Here is a 19,059-nt window from a genome sequence, read left to right on the forward strand (position 1 = left end):
GTTGAGTTAATTTGATATGCTTAAAAATGAAATACGAAGTATAATAATTTGCCCATTCTCTCCACTAGTTTGACTAACCGCTTGTATGTTTTATTTTTTTTAAAGTACTCGTATGAAATACTTGCAATAAATATTTCTCTTTTTCTTATTGGGCTATCAATATTTTTTTTTCTAAAGAGCAAGCTGATGGGGGCAAGGTGGTCAAGTCTAAATCTAGAGTGGCTTGTGTCCAAGAGTGATATCAATAATGGTGTGTTTAATTCACCTAATATTTACTTATGTGTTATCCGAACTTATTAGATCTTATTAAAACTTATTTTGATTGTAATTTGAACTATAATAACCCTTATCAGAATTAATTTTCATAAGCTGAACTTATTAGACCTGAAATAACTGAATTTAAAAGTGAACAAAACACAAGCCTTAGTATGCTGTGTTATCAGTACCAAAACTTAATACCAATGCACATTTTTATTGCTACCAAATTGACGTAAAAGTGACACTGTTTTTTGCTTTAGAATTATTGACGTAACAGTACCAATATACTTTTGATTTTGCCAATCTTGAGATAGACGAAGCTCTGAACCAATTAACCCATGATTGTGTAACCATTGTTCATTACAAAAGTTTTTTAATTAAATTAAATTAAATTAAATTAATAAAGACTTTAAAGTTTTGTAATCTTAAAGATTACTTTCACATTTGAATCGATAAATTACTTTCACATTTGAATCAATAGTAGTTGTATTCTCGTGATGATGCCATGTGTAATTTCAAATTTTACTCCACAAAATCCTAAATAATTTACAACAATAATTCTAAAAATAAGTGAAACAACCCAAAAAATCTCAATTGAGATTATGGTGATTTTTTTTTTCCAAATGTAGAAAAGCAAATTCAAACTTTAAAAAACAAAAAACAAAAAACGACAACGAACAAGCGGTTTCAATTTTTGACCGAGCCACACAAAATCAGTATGTTATGTTACGATTGATAAACAATCAACATTATTGTCAGCAACCAGTGTGCTGCACAAGAGTTTCTTGACAACATAGAAGTGTGTCACTCTTTCTTTGCACTTCTTCTCTTTCTCTTTCTTCTCAGTCTCTCACTCACTAGTCACTACTTTACTACAGTACTTCAACACCCCAAAAAATAAAAAAAATCCAAAATTTCAGTGATTTTGCTGCTACATGCAATTGATACAATTCAGAAATTTGGCTCTTTTTCAAGAAATTTGCAAAATCAAATCCAAGACATTCTCAAGGTTTGTTCTTTATTTAATCAATAAACTGTTGGTTTACTAATTTATGAATGCTGCAATTAGGGTTTTATTGAATTGGCTGACATTATTTGCGGTTAATTTTGTGCGGGGAATAGTTTTTGCGCTAAAAGATTTCTTTATTTTACAATGTTAATGATGAAGTTTTGATTTTGATGGAATTGAAGAAGGTGTTAAATGGAAAGTAATCTTGATTTTGGCAATGATTTTTTTATTCGTTTACCTAATTGCTGTGAATTGTGATTAGATTGAAGTTTCGTAGAGTTTTACTTGGACAATTGGGGGTGAACATCTATCTATGTGAGGTACTTGGATAATTGATTAATGGAATTAGGGAGCGATATATTATGTATGCGCATTTTGCCTTTTTAGGGTTTAATGCTATTTCTATTCAATGTAAAGCTGTCAATTTGGCGAAAAAATAGATGTGGTTTTCTAGCATGTATTGCAGGATGGCATTTTTTCGTCCATTAAAAGCAGTCTTCTTTTGTGGGATTTGATCATCTTTGTGCTGGAAATTGATATTAGCTTTTGAGACTGCCTAGCAATTGGCTATTATTCATGATTGGATTACTGGGTTTGACTTTTTTGATGAGAATGCGGCGCTATGGAGATTGAGTGGAAGTGCGGTTGAAGTTATGCTAAAGGAAATACGGAAACTATATTGCTAGGTTTGTAGGAGACTAGGAGTGTTCATGTGCAGAGGGATTGGAAAGTGAACTGGGAATTTCCAGAGTTTTAGTTGGGTTACAGTCTCAACTTATAGACTAATTTACTTCAGTTGTGAACTTGGGGTTATTGGCAGGACCTTTGGTATTCTTGATCTTTAGTGTTTGGCCAAGGCTTTATAAGCAGTGTTTTATGTCTGGAGGAGGTTTATTGATTTCCTTTATGATCTGTGTTGCTGCCTTGCTGGGAGCCTGTGGCCTTTAAACTGAAAGTTCATTTGCAAGAAGTGTCTCGGATGTTGAGTGTTACCCTTAGTGTTAACTGTTAATTTTGGGTACTAGTAACTACCAAGATGAACTGTAGTTTGAAGTCTACCTCACCCCCCTCCCCAATCTCAACATTCATTGTTTAGGCTTATTTAGAATGAAGTAGAAAAAAAGTGTCTTAGGACGATGTACCACCAGTTATCTTTCGCTTTGGAATCAGTTCGTGGTTCGTGCAATGAAGCAGTCTTATACATAAGTCTTCTACAGTGATGAGCTCAGGCATAGGATTCATTCTTCTTCAGTTCTTCTCAAACGTATTTATGTTTTTTCTAATCAACTGATGTCTGCATATGGCCTTTTGTGGCTATACGTCAAAATCTCAAGGAGGCCATCTTTTTCCACCTATGACATTCCAATTTTCCCCCTTTTTTCCTTATTTTTTGGATCTTCATGTATGATTTTCACTATAGTGTGAATCCTCTTTCAGGCATATTTACATCTCTGTATTATATACTGTTTTTTTGCACTTGGTGCTTCACTGTCTTAGCTGTTAGTGCCCATTACAGATTTTGCCCATTTATATTAATGTTTGTATGTGATGTACTGCATTGTAAATCATGTTGTGCTGTGCAGTGTTCTGATTTTCAGAAGGTTGATGATATTGGGCATTTTCCACAATTGATTAATTTTTTTCATGCTGGATATGAATGACTCAAACGAAATCAGTCTGTAGACAATAGAAGATCATTTTTCAAGCATATAAAATGCAGCCACCAGGTCCACCACGACCATTTCGAGGAGCCCAATATGACAAAGACATGTTTACTTTTCTGCCTGTGCAATTAAAAAGGGATGGTTTGGTTGAGTCACCAAGAAAAAGAAAATTAACTTCCTCTGATCACCAAATCATTGCTCCTGCCCCAAATTTGATGCATGGCGTTTCTGGAATTTCAGACTCCAAGAGTTCTACCCCTGTTTTGGGACCAAGGGAATCATCACAGGGTTATTCTGATCATAGTCAATATTGGGATCAGAGTGATTATGTAGCAAAACGGCAGTTGAAGTCTCCAAATCATAAAGCTCCTTCACCTTCATTTTCTCTCCCAGAGGGCTGCACTCGTAAAACATTGAAGTTGCTGCCTTCAGGGACAGAAAATTTTAACCAACATAATAATTGTGAACCAAATCTGAATTTGGCTACTAATAAAGGGTCAAATTGGTCCCCTGTAGTGACTGAAGCCTTTAGCCAGCATCAGAACCATGCACAAGTTACGACTCCTATTACATTGGACTGGCAACCTCCTATTGTTCGGGACTCTTACCAGCACGAGATTCGTGAGTCAAATGCAATTGTAGTGACTCAAAATACATCAAATTGGCAGCATGGGAATTATGAACCAAATGCACATGCAGCGACTCATAAAGAATCAAGTGGGCCTCCTTCAGAGTCTCAAAACCTCAATCACTATAACAACTGTAAATCAGATGCACATGTGGCAAGGGAGTCAATTGTTATTCATCCCCAGGAGATTTTGAGCTATGCGCATCAAACGCCTGTTAAGCCAAGGGCTATGGCACCAGATCTTTATGAACAAGCATCCAAAATTTCAGGGGAATCACAAAGATTGTCGCAAACTGTTTTGGAGCCTGGAGCCGTTGGTTTGGATGTAAAAGGTTATTGTGAAGAAGAAACCTACAAGGTTAACTGTCCTAATAATGTCAAAGACTATGGTGATGCTGGTGGTTTTGCCGGACTTGACAGTGCTGAAGCTTATAAAGTTGGATCTTTCTCTAATGTTAAGCAAAGTGAAACTGACAGTAATAAGGTGTCTGGTAACAATGTCAGTACATCTGTCTACAATCTACAGAATGAAACTAATAATCTCCTAAATGTTTTGAAGCTTTTGAGTGCTGCTTCTGGTGTTGGTTTACCTGATAATGATGATGGTAATGTTCAAGGCTCCGGGCATGATGTTAAAATGATGAAATCACCATCAGGTTCTACTATTCAGAATCAAAACCATCTTTCAGCAGATACAAACCTGTCCAAGAACCCTGATGATGTTCCTGTTCTTAAAAACCCTGCCGCAATTGGTGAAAAAGCTTGTGCTAAATTAGATAGTAAATCCAAGTCTGAAAATGGACCTTCAGCATTTGCTGAGAAGTTGTGGGATGGCACCGTTAAATTAAGTACCTCTGTTTCAGTGTCTGTCGTTGCGTTCTTCAAAAGGTTATTATATACTTTTGGTCTCACCTTTTTATTGATGTCATTGTGCTTTGAGTAGTTTGAGGAATTCAATGCTTCTGTTCTATGATATAGCAAAGAAATTTTTTTTCTTATAATTTACTGAAAAAATGGCTTACCTTCCTAATAAGGAGTAGAAATTTTAATAAGCTGAAATTGTATTTTTCACAATATCTAATTTTCATGATTGTTAAATACACAATTTTAAAGATTTAATAAGCTGAAATTGTATTGGAGTAGGCTAATATTGTGCAAGTTCAGCTGATGTTTTGTGTGTTGTTTAAGAAAAAAGGAGTCTTTTGCTAGAAGTTAATTGAATTGGACAGTTAGATTAGTTTTTTTTTTACGCTAGTTTAGTTGCTTACTTTTTTTGTGAACAGTTGTGGACCTTGTGGTATATACTTCAAGGATGCAATTTGTGTCACCTGGCACCGCATCTGTGTTTTGTATTGTTGATTGGCTGGTTTACTTCTGTGTGCACTCTCCAGCTCCCAGAACTAGAAGGCAGGGTGGTGGGGGGGGGGGGGGGAGGGAGGGAGGGAGGCGCCGAGTCATCGCATTTTAGTGAATTTTCTTTTTTGGGGGATATGTATTGTGAAATTAATAATTTCCCACTTGCATCCTTTCTTCATTCTCTTTTTCGCTTTCAAATGGGCTATCTTTTTATTGTGTGAAACTGACTATTGCCCCACTGAAGCTATACTTTTGTTATGAGTGATGATCACTTTGTTCTAATTGATGTTAGATGATGCAGCTTTGGGCTAGTCTGATTGTAATGAGGTTGGGTCAGTAAATATAGCTGTTAATACATGCTGATTTTTAAATTGTAGTGGAGAGAAGATGCAGGACTTAAGCTGGTCTGAATCTGTGGAAGTTAGAGGAAAAGTTAGATTGGAAGCTTTTGAGAAATATGTGCAAGACCTTCCTCGCTCACGCTCTCGTGGACTCATGGTAAGCCGACTTTTCTGTCACTGTAGTTATATGCCTTTGCTTGCTGGTTGTAGAACATATCGACAAAAGTAGCTTGCAGATACTCCAATTCCTGTTTTTGTCATGATTTTGAGTGAAAACCTGTTCCTTGACTATGTTTCATGCCAGATTTTCTATTATCCACGATGGCACACACGTGCAGACATGCGGACAACCTACAACTCCTGTCTACATCTTTGAAATACTTCTGTTTCAAATTGATCTTAACATTTACTATATGCACTAATTTTAAGAAAATTGGTGAATGGGAACGTGGGATGGATGTAAGAAAAAGGTGGTTAAAGTAATAGAATGTTTAAAAGTAGGTAGGTGTAAGAATAAGACGAATAAAGTAAGAAAGAGTGAGATGGATTGCCTATTTCTATTTGGATTAAATTGGGGAAGGGAAGGGTTATGGAAGGATACAACTTCCTTTTTCTGATACAAAACCAATTCCTCTTAATATTGAAGAAAAACAAAGGTCAAATTCTCCCTTCCATCCCCCCCTCTCTTTTCTCTAAATAGTCTGCAATGTCAATTACTTCTAATATCGAAGAAAATACCATAGGGGAAGAGAGCATCAGTAGCGTGGTCTTGTTAGAAACACACTAACTAAATGATGCTTGTGTGCTTTGTTACATACAAAAAAAAATTTAATTCTCCATGGATAGGGATTTGACTGTAACTGCAAAAATCAATGGAAAAGAAGAATAGCACGAGATTCAAGCAAGAAAATAGTGTGGATCTGAATGCAGAAGGAAAGGGAAAACAAAAATTAATGAATTCACTACAAAGCAGGGTGTGAGTGAGATCGAGATCTTCATCTATGGCTTTGTTTATTAAATCATTTTAAAGAGATTGCGAGGGGAGTAAGAAGAAGTGAAAATAAAATCAATGTAATTTTATGTAGTCCTTAATGGTGATAACTGATAAGGGTATGGACTTTGGTATAGAGAACAAGTCAAATGGGACGAGTAATTTAATGGGATAGGGGGCTTAAGGAGATGATGAAGGGAACTCTGAAATTTGTGGCTAGGAAAAATTTAACCTTAGGCCTTTTGACCTGGTCTGTTTTGGTTGCGTATAATTTGTCACTCACTTAATTCTGTATAAATTGTCACATTTAGGGAAAGAAAAAAAACTAGGAAGGCTACATTTTCCTTGATGTTTCCCACTATCTTATAATCTTTCATTTAAGACTATTTGTAGTTTAAATGCTCTTGTATGTTAAATATCGCCCTTTTTTTTTTTATTTAATGACATGAAGGGGAAATTTGAGGAATGAAGCTATCTTTTGAAACCATTTATATAAGATAAAGTTTCATGAAATGTTTTAATAATGTTCTATGACTTGGAGAAGTGTAGTCGTTGTACCGATGTAGAAATAAAATATGTAATTAGGGGTTGTTTGGTTTGCATAGGGTAAACGGAATGTAATGAACAAAGGGAAAGAAAAAGAATGGAATGTAAATCCCTGAAATTTGCTATGTTGTTTGTTTTAACAAAGAAAGGGAATCAAAGCCTCCAACCCAACCACCACACAACCACCTATTTCCTTGCTTTCCACCTTCTCCAGCCACCCCACCACCGAGCCACCACTCGCCCACCATCTAGCCATATCCCCGCCCCTCCCCCACCCCTCGTCGCCCATCAATTTCATCATTTTCGCAAAACCCTAGAAATTGATCACTTCAAACCCTTTTTGTAACGATTTTCTCCGATTTTCCAGCGTGTTTTTTTTCATTTTCCAATGGACTTTATGGCGAGACTGATGGTTCAAATGGCTTTGGATTCACTTTTTCCGTCGTTGTGGGAGATTGAAGTAACCTTTGCTGCCGCCATCTTAGTGATTGCTGCTTACTGGTACGCTAGGGTTTCGAGGGTTGGGGGAGGGACACCCGATCGTTTTTGGGGGATGGGGATTGGTTTCTAGGGTTTTGCGGGGGTGGGGGATATTTTTCGGGGGAGGGGAGGGCTTTTCAAGGGGGCGGCGAGGGGCGGGGGAGGTGTGGCGAGGGGCGGCGCGCCGGCTGTGTGGTGGGGGTAGGGTAGGAAGGTGGTGGCTGGTGTGGGTATGGTGGTGTAATGGTGGCTAAGGAAAGGGAATGGAAAAACCTAGGAGGGGTGGGTAATCAAGTTGGAAGGATTTGGGGAAATAGAGAGGGTAAAGGGAATGGGGAAAAAGACCTAACAAACAACAACAACGGGAATCAGGGTAGTTGATTCCCATTCCCTTTGATGAATACCCCCAACCAAATGGCCCCTAAATGAGTAATGGCTAATGAGCTTAACTGCCTCGTGATCAGTCATGATCTCGTGTAGGGGTGCAGATCAGATGATACATTCACTAACTACTTGCAAACAATCTCGGTCAAAGATTTGTTCAGTTAATAAACTATATAACTAGCTTTAACAAAAATCTTAAGCTCACTAAGTAAATGACACAGTTTGTGTTTTTGTTCATGTCCAATTGTAATTGGTTATAGCTCAATCAAACTTGAAGAAATCTTTGACATCTGAAAATAAACATTTGAACATCTTTATATATCTTATACATGAATTTAAAGTAATTAAAAAATTATTTTGTGAAATGTACACATGAAAGTTTATCTATAACCTTTTCCTACAGAATGATTGACAAAAAAAGTTAAATGATGTACGTAGTATTATAACGTTAAAGTAATTCTTTCATGAGGCCTGTTTATTTTTAATCAAGTTCTATTTAACCTCATTCAATTTCAAGTTCAGACTCGAAATACAACTAAGCATGTTTGTGAACAAAGCCTGAACAAGCGAAAATCTTAATGTGCCAAGCTAGAACAAGACTTTATAAGCTTGTTCTAGCTTAAGATAACTCGAACACTAATAATTCTTAACCTCGATCATATTAAAACTTGGCTTGACTCGACTCATTTGCAGCTTTCATATTCTTGTGCTTAATTCTTTACTGTGTTATGATAAAGGTGCTGTCAAATGTCGCTTACCGCAGTCCTTAGGAAATGCCTGTTTCAATTGCTGTTAATATTGCCGTTTTCCCAAAAAGGGAGTCTGATATATATCAAGTCTATTTTTTCCCCTCCCTGATTGCAAAAGACCCTTTTTCATTTTTCCTTTTTTTGCAAGGATTTGAGACGTAGAGGGGTTTTTTAATTTTTTTTGGCTGAGAGGAGGAGGGGGGGGGGGGGGTAAGGGGAAGAGATTGTTAAAAGGGTACTTTGAGGTATTGTAATGCAATGATCTTCATTTGTATAATTTTCCTTAATTCATCCTTCTCTGAAGCTTAAGAATGAATTGCTCTTGTTGGTTTCATCTGTGGAGCAAATGATATGGTAAATCTATTGGTGTTAGCTATGATTTGTTCAGGATTACAACAAAGTTTTTAGTTGATTGTTCAATTACTGCTATCCTTAGTCTGTTATCATGTTAGTTTGTCCCTCATCTCTTTGATATGTGTTACGACAATGAATGTTGAAGAGGAAGAAAGTAATTCATGAAGAGTGTGCGGAGATTTCTTGTAACTTAGAAGAGTGATTCATCTCAGTAGGACAAACTTAGCATTTGACAGTCCAGGGTGATTTAAGATTTAAGCTTTTGTTTGCTGCATTGGATTAGGGCTATGAATACTGAACCGCACCCCACGACACAAACTGAATCACCTTTGTTGTAATGGAAATTACATTATTTGATTTTGACACTTATTTAATTGCCCCATACTGAACCGTTGTTCAATATGACTAGTATTGACTGATTTATTATTATAAGCTGATTGATTCATATATTACCTGACTTGAGCTGACCTAAAATTGAATTAAATTGCTGATTATTTAAACATGATTTGCACGAACGATATATTTCCCACCTCTACACCAGTTTCCTCATTGTTGATGCTTTAAAGGCTGTTAATTTTGCTTGTGTGCATATTAGAATAGATATCAATGCGTATAGCTTGTGTCATTGAATGCTTTTGGTTGTGATTCTAATTGACAAAGCTTCATTATGAACGGTTGTAAACAAATAACCAAACTCAACAATGGGAGTAATGGTGTTGAATAACAAACACTTATATAGTATATAATATAAATAACCCATGCATCGACAACATAATGATAACTAATGAACGGGTGGGCTTGGGTTTGATAATCTGATGATGAATTCTTGCCACATTAATAGGACGTTGGGATGTCAAGTTGGTGATTGTAATCATCCCTTGACTGCCAACACAACAAGATTTCAAAATAGTCACATAATTGAATTAAGCTCATTATTGGGACTTTTAGACCTATTGGTAGGCTTATTATGATTCCAAACCAACATATATGACCCCAAGAGACACCACATTCACTTCAAACCAATACCCACCCCATTCACTTCAAATTTAGAAAAAGGTTTCAAATCGGTCCGAAAGCATGGACTATAACCTTCAGGACAATTTTTGACATTTTTAGGGCAAAAAAAAAGGACACGGTGCTTCCCATGGACCCTATAAGGACTCGAGAGGTCATTTGGGTGGTTGTTGGACCGTCCATATTGTCTTTAAACTGTCACTTTAGTTGGCTATGTGCAATTGTGTACTGATAAATTAGTTGGTTATGTGCGCACCTCCCTTCATTGACTCACGGCCACGTGAGCTTTTTAGTAACCGACTAGTGGTTGTATGTAGTTTAAAACAACGTTATATGGCCCTCGTATGCACCCTCTATGATAACTTGGTTTCGATACCAAAACCCAAAATATCTAAAAATGGTCCGATTTCGTGGATTTATCCTTCAAATTTGGCCTTAAGAGATTGGCAAGATTATGCATTGAGGTATTTCCCAGGTGGGCCTTGGGATGCCTACTTGATGCCTTAAACCATCTCATTTATGTCTTGGCCACTCTTCCTTACCATGTATTAGGAAAACAATAATTCTATAAACAAAAATGAATGGAAATCTAATTATAGCGCATGTTTATATGTTGGACACAACCCCCACATTCATTTCAATTTCAGAAAAAAATTCCAAAATTGGATCGTAAGTGTGGATTATAGTCTTTAATTTTGGACAAATATTAACTTTTTTAGGCCGTAATGGAAAGAGGTCAGGATGCTTCCTAGGGTCCTACGAGACCCCAAAAGACCATTTGGGTGGTTGGAATCGTCCACTTTGCTTTTTAACTATCTATCTAACATGCTACGTGCATACCTCCTTTTGATTGACTCAAGGCCGCCACCATGGGTCTTTTGGTGATTAATTAGTGACCGTATCTGGTTCCAAGCAACATTATATGACCTTAGGGTACATCCCTTATTATAGCTTGAGTTTTCAACACCAACTCCCCCGGAATCTCTGAAAATGGTCCGATTTTGTGTATTATCCTTAAATTTGGCCTTTGGAGATCATTTTTTGACCCAACATATTTATGCATCGAGGTGTTTCACTGGGTTCCTAAAGGGCCTTGGTAGGCCTACTTGATGTCCAGAACTCTCATTCATGCCTTGGCCACCCTTTATTGTTATGTCTTAGGAAAACATTGATTCAATAAATAAAAATGAATGGAAATCTGTGTATGGTGCTTCCAATTTATAATATATGACCTCGAGGGACACACCTTATGTTCACTTCAATTTTTGAAAATTTTCCAAAATTGGACCAAAAGCGTGGATGCCTTCAATTTTGGACAAATTTTCACTTTTTCGGGCTCGTAAAGGGAAGAGGTCAGGATGCTTTCCATAGACCCTACGAGGCTATTTTGGTGGTTGGAACCGTTTACTTTGTTTTTAAACTATCAATTTAGCCAAGTTACGTCCACACCTTCTTTTATTAACTCAAGGCCGTTCCGGGCTTTAATGTGACCAAGTAGTGGTTGTATATGGTTCAAATAACATCATATGACCCCTGGTTGCATCCCTTATCATTACTCGAGTTTTTGACATTGAGTCCCAAAGAATCCGAAAATGGGTTTAATTTGTGTATTATAGCCTTCAAATTTGGCCTTTGGAGATCTTTTGATCTGGCAAGATTATGCATGAGGTGTATCCCGGGTTCTAAAGGGCATTGGGAGGCCTACTTGGTCCCAAGAAACATCTCATTAATGCATGTTTTAGGAAAACCTTGGTTCAATAAGTAAAAATAAATGGAAGTAGTATTATTATGCTTCCAGTTTTCTTAAAAAAAAAAAATTATGGGGCTGGGAAGGAATGGAGACGCTGCAGCTGGAAACCCTGTAATGTCATTAATGGTAGCTTGATTACTTATTTCAGTCTGCCTGTTAGAGTAGTATGAACCTTCATATTCTCTATTTTATTTTTGAATTGAAGTAAAGTAAAACATAAATGAAAATGATGTAAAATCTTCACCTAGAAAGAAACTAAGAATAAGAAAAAGAAATTAAGGGTTGAACTTCATGAAACTTTAAATCCTTCTGAGAACATTCAATAAGAACATAATGACAGAATGGTGAAGTGCTTTCTCCATTCTGGTTTAAGTCAGTAGCTTCACTAAGTCGTGAGCGATAATAGCTCAAAGGCTCTGTCTGCTGCAAAATAAATGCCACTTGTAATATTATGGATTCAGGTAATGCAGTGTGGCATGAAGAGTGAGAGACCTACCGCCATGTGTAGATTTAGATTCCTCTCACAAGGTCACCATTTTTTTGGAAGTTTTTTGTGTACAGGGGTTAAATGACTAAATAAGTAGCAGTTCCAGAAAGAATAGGTATTAAGTTTTACTTTGTCCTTTGACGCTTAGGTTGTGGGTGATGTATATATCTTGGCTATAGGTGTGGATGGTCTTATGATTCAGCCCATGCAGGTGGGTGCTTCTTGCCTCACTAGGATTATAATAAGGATAATTCTGACTTTCTGAGGGAATTTAAGTTAGATGAGATGGTTCAAGAGTTGTTTGAGATTGAGTCAGTCAAAACTTGATTTAGTCCAGGGCTTGACTCATGCTCAACTCAAGGTTTTTTACAGGGTTGCTTGACTCGAAAAAGCTCAACTTATACGTAAATTATTCAGATAGTAGAAATTGCCGTAAGAGATTAGACTTTGGAAATATAAAATCAAACACTGAAAACAAGCCTATAAGTACTATAACCATACAAACTATTATCTGCAGCACAAAAGCCGTTCCGTAATTTAATCTGTACTCATGGAGCTCAATCCCGAGTCTTGTTGAGGAGTTCTGTAATCAAATTCAGTGTAGCAATGTGGGATATTGTTATTTCTATTCGTAAATTGACCAAAACACTTTGAGTAATCTGCAGTTGTGCTGCAGTTTTTTTTTTTTTTTTTTTTTTTTTCTTTTGGGTTGGTAAGGAGAAGGGCCTACTGGGCCGGATCCTCTCACATGCCCTCCCGGTCCGGTTAGCGAGCTAGACACTTTGGGAGTGGAGGGAAGGATAAGGGAATTCCCACCCCAAAGTGCCTCTAGTGGGGATTTAATCCCACAACTCAAGGTTGGGAGATGCAAACCTTATCAAAGCTTGGTGTTGTAGTATGTTTATTTGAAACTATCTTTTACCAAACATTTGAAATTATCATCTTACTGATCAAATTATGAAACAGCTTTAGATGCTGAAAATATGCTAAACATTGCCCAATCTAATATTTATCGATCAAGACCAATGAAATAGCATAGACATAATTTATATTGCAGTAGGAAACAATAAAATCTTATTGATGTCTCCCATCATCAAAGATCATCAGTCAAGCCTTATTGATTTTATGTTGGTGTTGAGTGTTTAAACGATGCAATGTGTATTTAGCGAATGAGACCATTTTGTTATGTTATTGCCTTAATGCTCTTTAGCTATTTTGAACGAAGTGGTCATCTTTGTCCATTTCATTCCTATAGCCTATACCAGTGTTTATTGTGGCTCACGAGTGTCAATCGAACATCATGATAACGCTTGTAATAAACAAGTCAAAATCACAAGCTTGAGCTTGAGCTTGCCTCTGTTGACGTGCTGGGGGAGCCAACTTGAGGTTCATTGAGCCTAATTTGCGTTGTTTACGAGCAGCTTGGCTTGTGACTAGCTGTTTTTGGGGACTAAAAGTCTCGTTAATTTCTTTCTCCTGCTCAGCAGCCTTCAGTGCAAAGATGGGCACTTGGGCAGTCCTCTATGAATTTTCTGTAATCAAATTATTATGAAATATAAGGCTTCACTGTCAAGCAGAAGATTGATTTTCTATTGCATTATTTTTTATCCCCCGAAAATTCATTGATATGCAGATTGTCACAAAGAAGTTTAATATTTTTCTTGGAGAATCACATCCCAATATAAAGTTTTTTGCATTGAATTTTTTTACAAAAAAAAAAAAAAAAAAAAAAAAAAAAAAAAAAAAAACTGAATTTTATTTGGAGGATAGCGGAATCTCCTTTTCAACAAAACAGCCTTAATATCTACTTACAGTTTTAAGCATTTTGATTATCCAAAAAATATTCATGACGTTGATATGTGTTGGTATTGCTTCGAATGCACGGGGCAATATTGACAAGAACTGAGGGACTTGAGAAATTTCAGTATTAGTAGATTTCGTCTGTTGCATAAAATGAAGTTAAATGCTGATGTTTGTGTCAATATGTCTCACTGCATTGTTGCTGCCCACAATGGGTACTTGTATGCTTCCTCAAAGTGACTAGACAATTCTTATGATGTTCTCCAGTTTATCTTGGCACAAAAAGGCAATTACTGATAGAAAATTAGTTACATCAGGGAATTATAGTTTCCTTTTTCTCTTTTTATAATATTGCTTGGTGGGAGAGATTCTAAAATACACCGTGCTTTGTTTCGCTTCAATGGGGTAAACCATTTTTGAATTAGTTTACTAGGGGCAAATAGTTTCTCTTTTCTCGAGACTGCAATCTAACTTATTACAGTATTGTTAAAGATAGTCCAAAATTTAAAACTCTAGTGGGGTGGATTGACATTTCACAATTGAATCCTGCACTTGACACTTTATTAAAATAACACGAGTACACAAATCTTTTTGACAAAGGAAATGCCTGAGCCATTCCCATGCTTGACCTTCCATAAAGCAATGTTGGGAGCGTGAACTTATTATGCCTCTCCAAGGTTTATAACTGATATTATTAGCTTCTGAACTTACATGGATAGTATTGATAGGCTGCTAGCAGCTGCATAGGTTTAGAATCTAGTCGATCAAATTTACATACAAGATGTAACCTCAGAGATTCATTTTGCATTCACAGTTGTATTTCTTTCTTCCTGTAAGAGTCAAGATGCATGATAAATTGGTAAGAGAAAAACATGAGTCAAATCCTTGCAAGCTAGTCTTGGAGATTGAGAAGTTTCTAAATTGGACTTAGAGCATGTTTGGTTAGAGTATTTTTTGGGGTGGGAATGGATTCAATTCAACTATTATCATTACTAAGTGTTTGATTAGAAGCTTTAGGTAACAATTACCATTACCTAGGGGTAATGGTTTCCACTATTTGTTACCTCTGTATAACCTAAGGTAACAATTACCCTTACCTTCCTCAAACAAAAAGAAAAGAAGTTATGATTAAGTGATTCCTTTCCATGGTTAAACCAAACAAATAGAAAGGTAAGTGTTAAATAATTCTTTTCCTCCCTTTTATTTGTTTCCTTTCCACTCCATTTTCAATATCTATAGCAAACGCTCCCTTAATTCTTTGTATATAAAAAAAAATCCTACTATGTGCCTTCTGCCCTTCTCTACCTTCTGAATGCTTAATGGTTCTTTGATTCGAGGTCAAATTGTATGCAACAAGTAGATGAAGGTTTACTTAAATCATATTCATGTCCTTTCATTGCTGTAAGTTTAAACGATCTAAAATTCTGTGTCCAGGTGATGTCTCTTTGCTGTAAGGAAGGTTCATCGGATGCTGGACATAAAGGCATGAAGGAGGTAACAATTTTCCAGTTAGATCCATAAGTGACATTTACAAATTACTTCAGAATTTCTGAGTTTATCTTTTGTAACAGGTTGCAAAGAAATATAAAGAAGGAAAGAGGGTTGGATTTGCAAAGTTGTCTACTGATGTTGATCTCTATATTTGTCCTCATAGTGACGCAATAATCACTATTCTAGCAAAACACGGCTTCTTCAAGGGAATGGCTGCTATTAAAGACAAATCTGATCCGCTTATTGGTTGTGCTGTGTGGAAGAAAAACTCATCTGCTCCTGCCACAAAAACAGCAGAGGGTAATGCCCCACCATTAGGTCAGACTTCTAAGGAAGTTGCAACATCTGAAAAAAGTCAGATTCTGATTGAAGGTGTGCAGAATAGCAGAAGAGACAATAGTCCGGAGCTTTTGCCCTCCCCTCAAGTCAATCAAGCTAAGCAGACTATAGTCACTGAAAACTTGACCTCTGTCAGTGGTGCCTCTAGCAAGTTATCAGAGTTTAATACTGATGTGGAACCAAATAACCCTATTCCACCTATGCCTCCAGTGTCCTCAAAACAACCTGCAGATATTTCTGACGATGATGATCTACCTGAATTTGATTTTAGAGCTACAGTTTCTCAGGCTCTAGTGAACAATACTTCAGCTGTTGCTGCACCCACTTCTGCTGAATTGAAGTCAATTGAAATGAATTCAGAATGCTCAACTGTTTCTGTTTCGGTGCCAGATTCTCAATTTCAACAAGGTGTTGAGAAATATTCTGAAGCGCCAAACCAAAGCTTCCCCTCAACTCAAGAACATAATCAAATTGGGAATTTTCAAGGACCAGCCCTACAAAACATGGGACAGCAACATTTCCTTTATCAAGGACTAGTTCTGCAGAATACAAATCAATATTCTGAAGCACATAAACCAAGCTTCCCAACACAAGACCAGAACCAAACTGGACAATCTCATGGATCAGCTCCACTAAACATGGGGCAGCAATCTGAAACAAAGATTCCTAGTTTGTCTGTACAGGAGCAGAAACCAATGGAGAAGGGTGCTGCTGGTTCGAAGCCAAGAAACCTTTTCGACGATGAAGATATGCCTGAATGGTGCCCACCAGATTTCTTGAAGAAGAGGGAAGAAGCAAATAAAAAGACAGGATCCTCGTTTTCTTTTAGCAAACCCAAAGTTGCTGGTTCAGGGTTCGCAAATTTAGCTTCTGGTTGTCTGTTCCCCCTTCCTCCACCTCCACCTCCTCCTCCATTGACCCATATGCAGCTAGAAAGCAAAAGTCACCCAACTGCCCCTCATCTTCCTAATCCAGGTTCCAATGGTTTCTTGCATGATATTTCCACTGCTAAATCATCCCAGATGCAGTTCAAAGAGAGAGACTACTGTTCTACCCCTCATGTTCCCCCACCTCCTCCAGTTGGTATTCCAGCAACCAATAATTTCATGCATCATAGTCCTGCTGCACCAGCGACTCAGATGCAATTCAGAGACAAGAATCCGGCTGCTATATCATCCCAGATTCATTTCAACGAGAGAGAGTGCCGTTCTGCCCCTCATGCTCCCCCACCTCCTCCAATTGGTAACCCAGCTACCAATAATCTCATGCATCATAGTCCAGCTGCACCATTGAGCCAGATGCATTTTAGAGACAACAATCCAGCTGCTTTATCATCCCAGATGCAGTTCAACGAGAGAGAGTATCTTGGCCCTCGTGTCCCCCCACCTCCAGTTAATAACCCATACCAAGCTGCTAATAATTTCATGCATCATAATCCAGTTGCTCAATCAACCCAGATGCAATTTGGAGACACAAATTTCCCTCCTGCCCCTCATCCTCCACCATACATTGATAAGCCCACAAACAATGGTGCCATCCATCAGAATCCCTCCTTTCCTCCGGGTTTCGCACCAAGTCCTGCTTTTAGGCCTTGTTTTGATCAGCCTGGTATGACGAATCCTATCCATCCCCATATTCGGAGTACCAGGCCATGACTTTCAGGTGTTTTCTAAGGTGGTTGGAGAGAGCAATAGAAGGTATTTATAACTTTGTAGAGAGATGCCTAGATATGGAGATAGAATATAGTTTGAGCAGAAACTGAAAGTAGTTTTTAAGTTGTGTAAATAAGATAGAAATTAATTTTCCAGCCAGTAAATTTCTGTACTTTGAAAGGCTAGTCTCAATGCTAGTTTGCTGACATCAGCTCATGCACTATTCTCAACTCCATTGTTTGGTTGCAAGGAGAAATTTTTACTAGTATATGTAACATCTATATCATACGGATTTGGCTGCATAACCATAGACACAGAAATGCTTCTTAAACTGTTTAAATAAATAGTTACATTTATTCAAGGAACTAGGTTAAGTCCCGTGCCATGCACGGTTATAATTAAATTTTACAACAAATAAATTATAAATAATGATATTAATTCAACAATAATTTATCTAAAAAAATTATTTGTAACAAAATAACTTGAATTTTAGTTTATACCAATATCAAATACGTAAAGGTTATTGAATTGGATTGTATAAAAAATTTAAAAGCTATAAGGTTTTATATAAGAAAATTAAAATATTAGCTTAGGTTAGTACTCATATACGAATTCATATACATTTATCCTTAAATTGTTGACACATTTTGATTGGCATAATATGAAAATTTAGTTGATTTTATTTTACTTTAGAATAATTAGTATTCCGTAATCAATTTTTTAAATATATTTTTAGTGAGTAGTAGGGGTTTTTATTTTTTAAATAATCACATTAATATTTAAAGTAATTAGATTAAATTTTCCAATATATGTTATGTATACTATAACAAAATGATTTTGTTCTAATAAACGTTATGTTTCTTTTTTAATTAAAATAATTTTATTGTCAAATGATAAAAGTTGGAGAAAAAAAAAATTGATATTGATAATATTATAATAATCTTTGAAAATAATATATTACAATACCTTATTTTTAATCTATGTTAGTATTTTTGTAACTAAAAGTTTCCAAGTATATAAAATATATGTAAAAAAAAAAAAAGAGTATTATTGGATTAAATACGTTTTCAAAATGAAAATAACAATTATTATAGGTTATAAAATGAATGTCATTAAAATATGACCAAAAAAAAAAAAAAGTTGAATAAATTTTTAACCAAGAAATGACAAGTGTCACTCCAGGCTTCGCCTTTAGTATCTAGTTATTGATTTAGTATCTAGTTATTGATAACAAAAATCTCAAATACAATACTAAGAATTTTGTATTAAATAATTGGATAAGCATGAAACTATGGTACAGTACAAGTAAAAAGGAAAAGAGAAAATATATTATTGAAAAGTTAAATACTCTGTATTTTAAATTGTACTTGTTCAAAATATATAAAAGTATTTGTTTCAAAAACAATATGAATAAAAGTATTAATCTAACAAAACCCCAGGTGATTATCTTTTTTTAATGAAAAGATAACCAAGATAGTGATTTAGTGTGAGAATAGTGTAAGTTTAAAAAGTTTAAGAAGTTCCATCTAAAAAGTAAACCGAGGAAATATTAGACTAGATATGAGGGTAGGGGTTTTGGTTTTTACCAATTACATCGTGAGAACTGCCTGATTTTAAAACTGGGATACTATAATGCTTACTGTAAAAATTTAGATGCATATCACAAGGGTATAATTTAGAATGAACAAATTCTTTCTGGCTGAATTGACAAACAACTTTGGGCGACGTCCAACATACGAAGTAACCATCTATATGCAATTAGGCAA

At 36.2% G+C, this 19,059-nt stretch overlaps 1 protein-coding gene across 1 annotated transcript; it reads left to right on the forward strand.

Annotated features, from left to right (window-relative positions):
* Nucleotides 1-742: 742 nt before the first annotated feature.
* LOC110707997 lies at nt 743-17,595 on the forward strand. Its single transcript, XM_021886090.1, has 5 exons — nt 743-1,267; nt 2,851-4,447; nt 5,293-5,413; nt 15,246-15,305; nt 15,383-17,595. Exons 2-5 carry the CDS (start codon nt 2,982-2,984, stop codon nt 17,294-17,296), a joined length of 3,561 nt encoding a protein of 1,186 aa, XP_021741782.1. The 5' UTR covers nt 743-1,267; nt 2,851-2,981; the 3' UTR covers nt 17,297-17,595.
* Nucleotides 17,596-19,059: the final 1,464 nt, after the last annotated feature.

The sequence above is a fragment of the Chenopodium quinoa genome, unplaced genomic scaffold (assembly GCF_001683475.1).
Source record: "Chenopodium quinoa cultivar QQ74 unplaced genomic scaffold, ASM168347v1, whole genome shotgun sequence".
Taxonomy (NCBI): domain Eukaryota; kingdom Viridiplantae; phylum Streptophyta; class Magnoliopsida; order Caryophyllales; family Amaranthaceae; genus Chenopodium; species Chenopodium quinoa.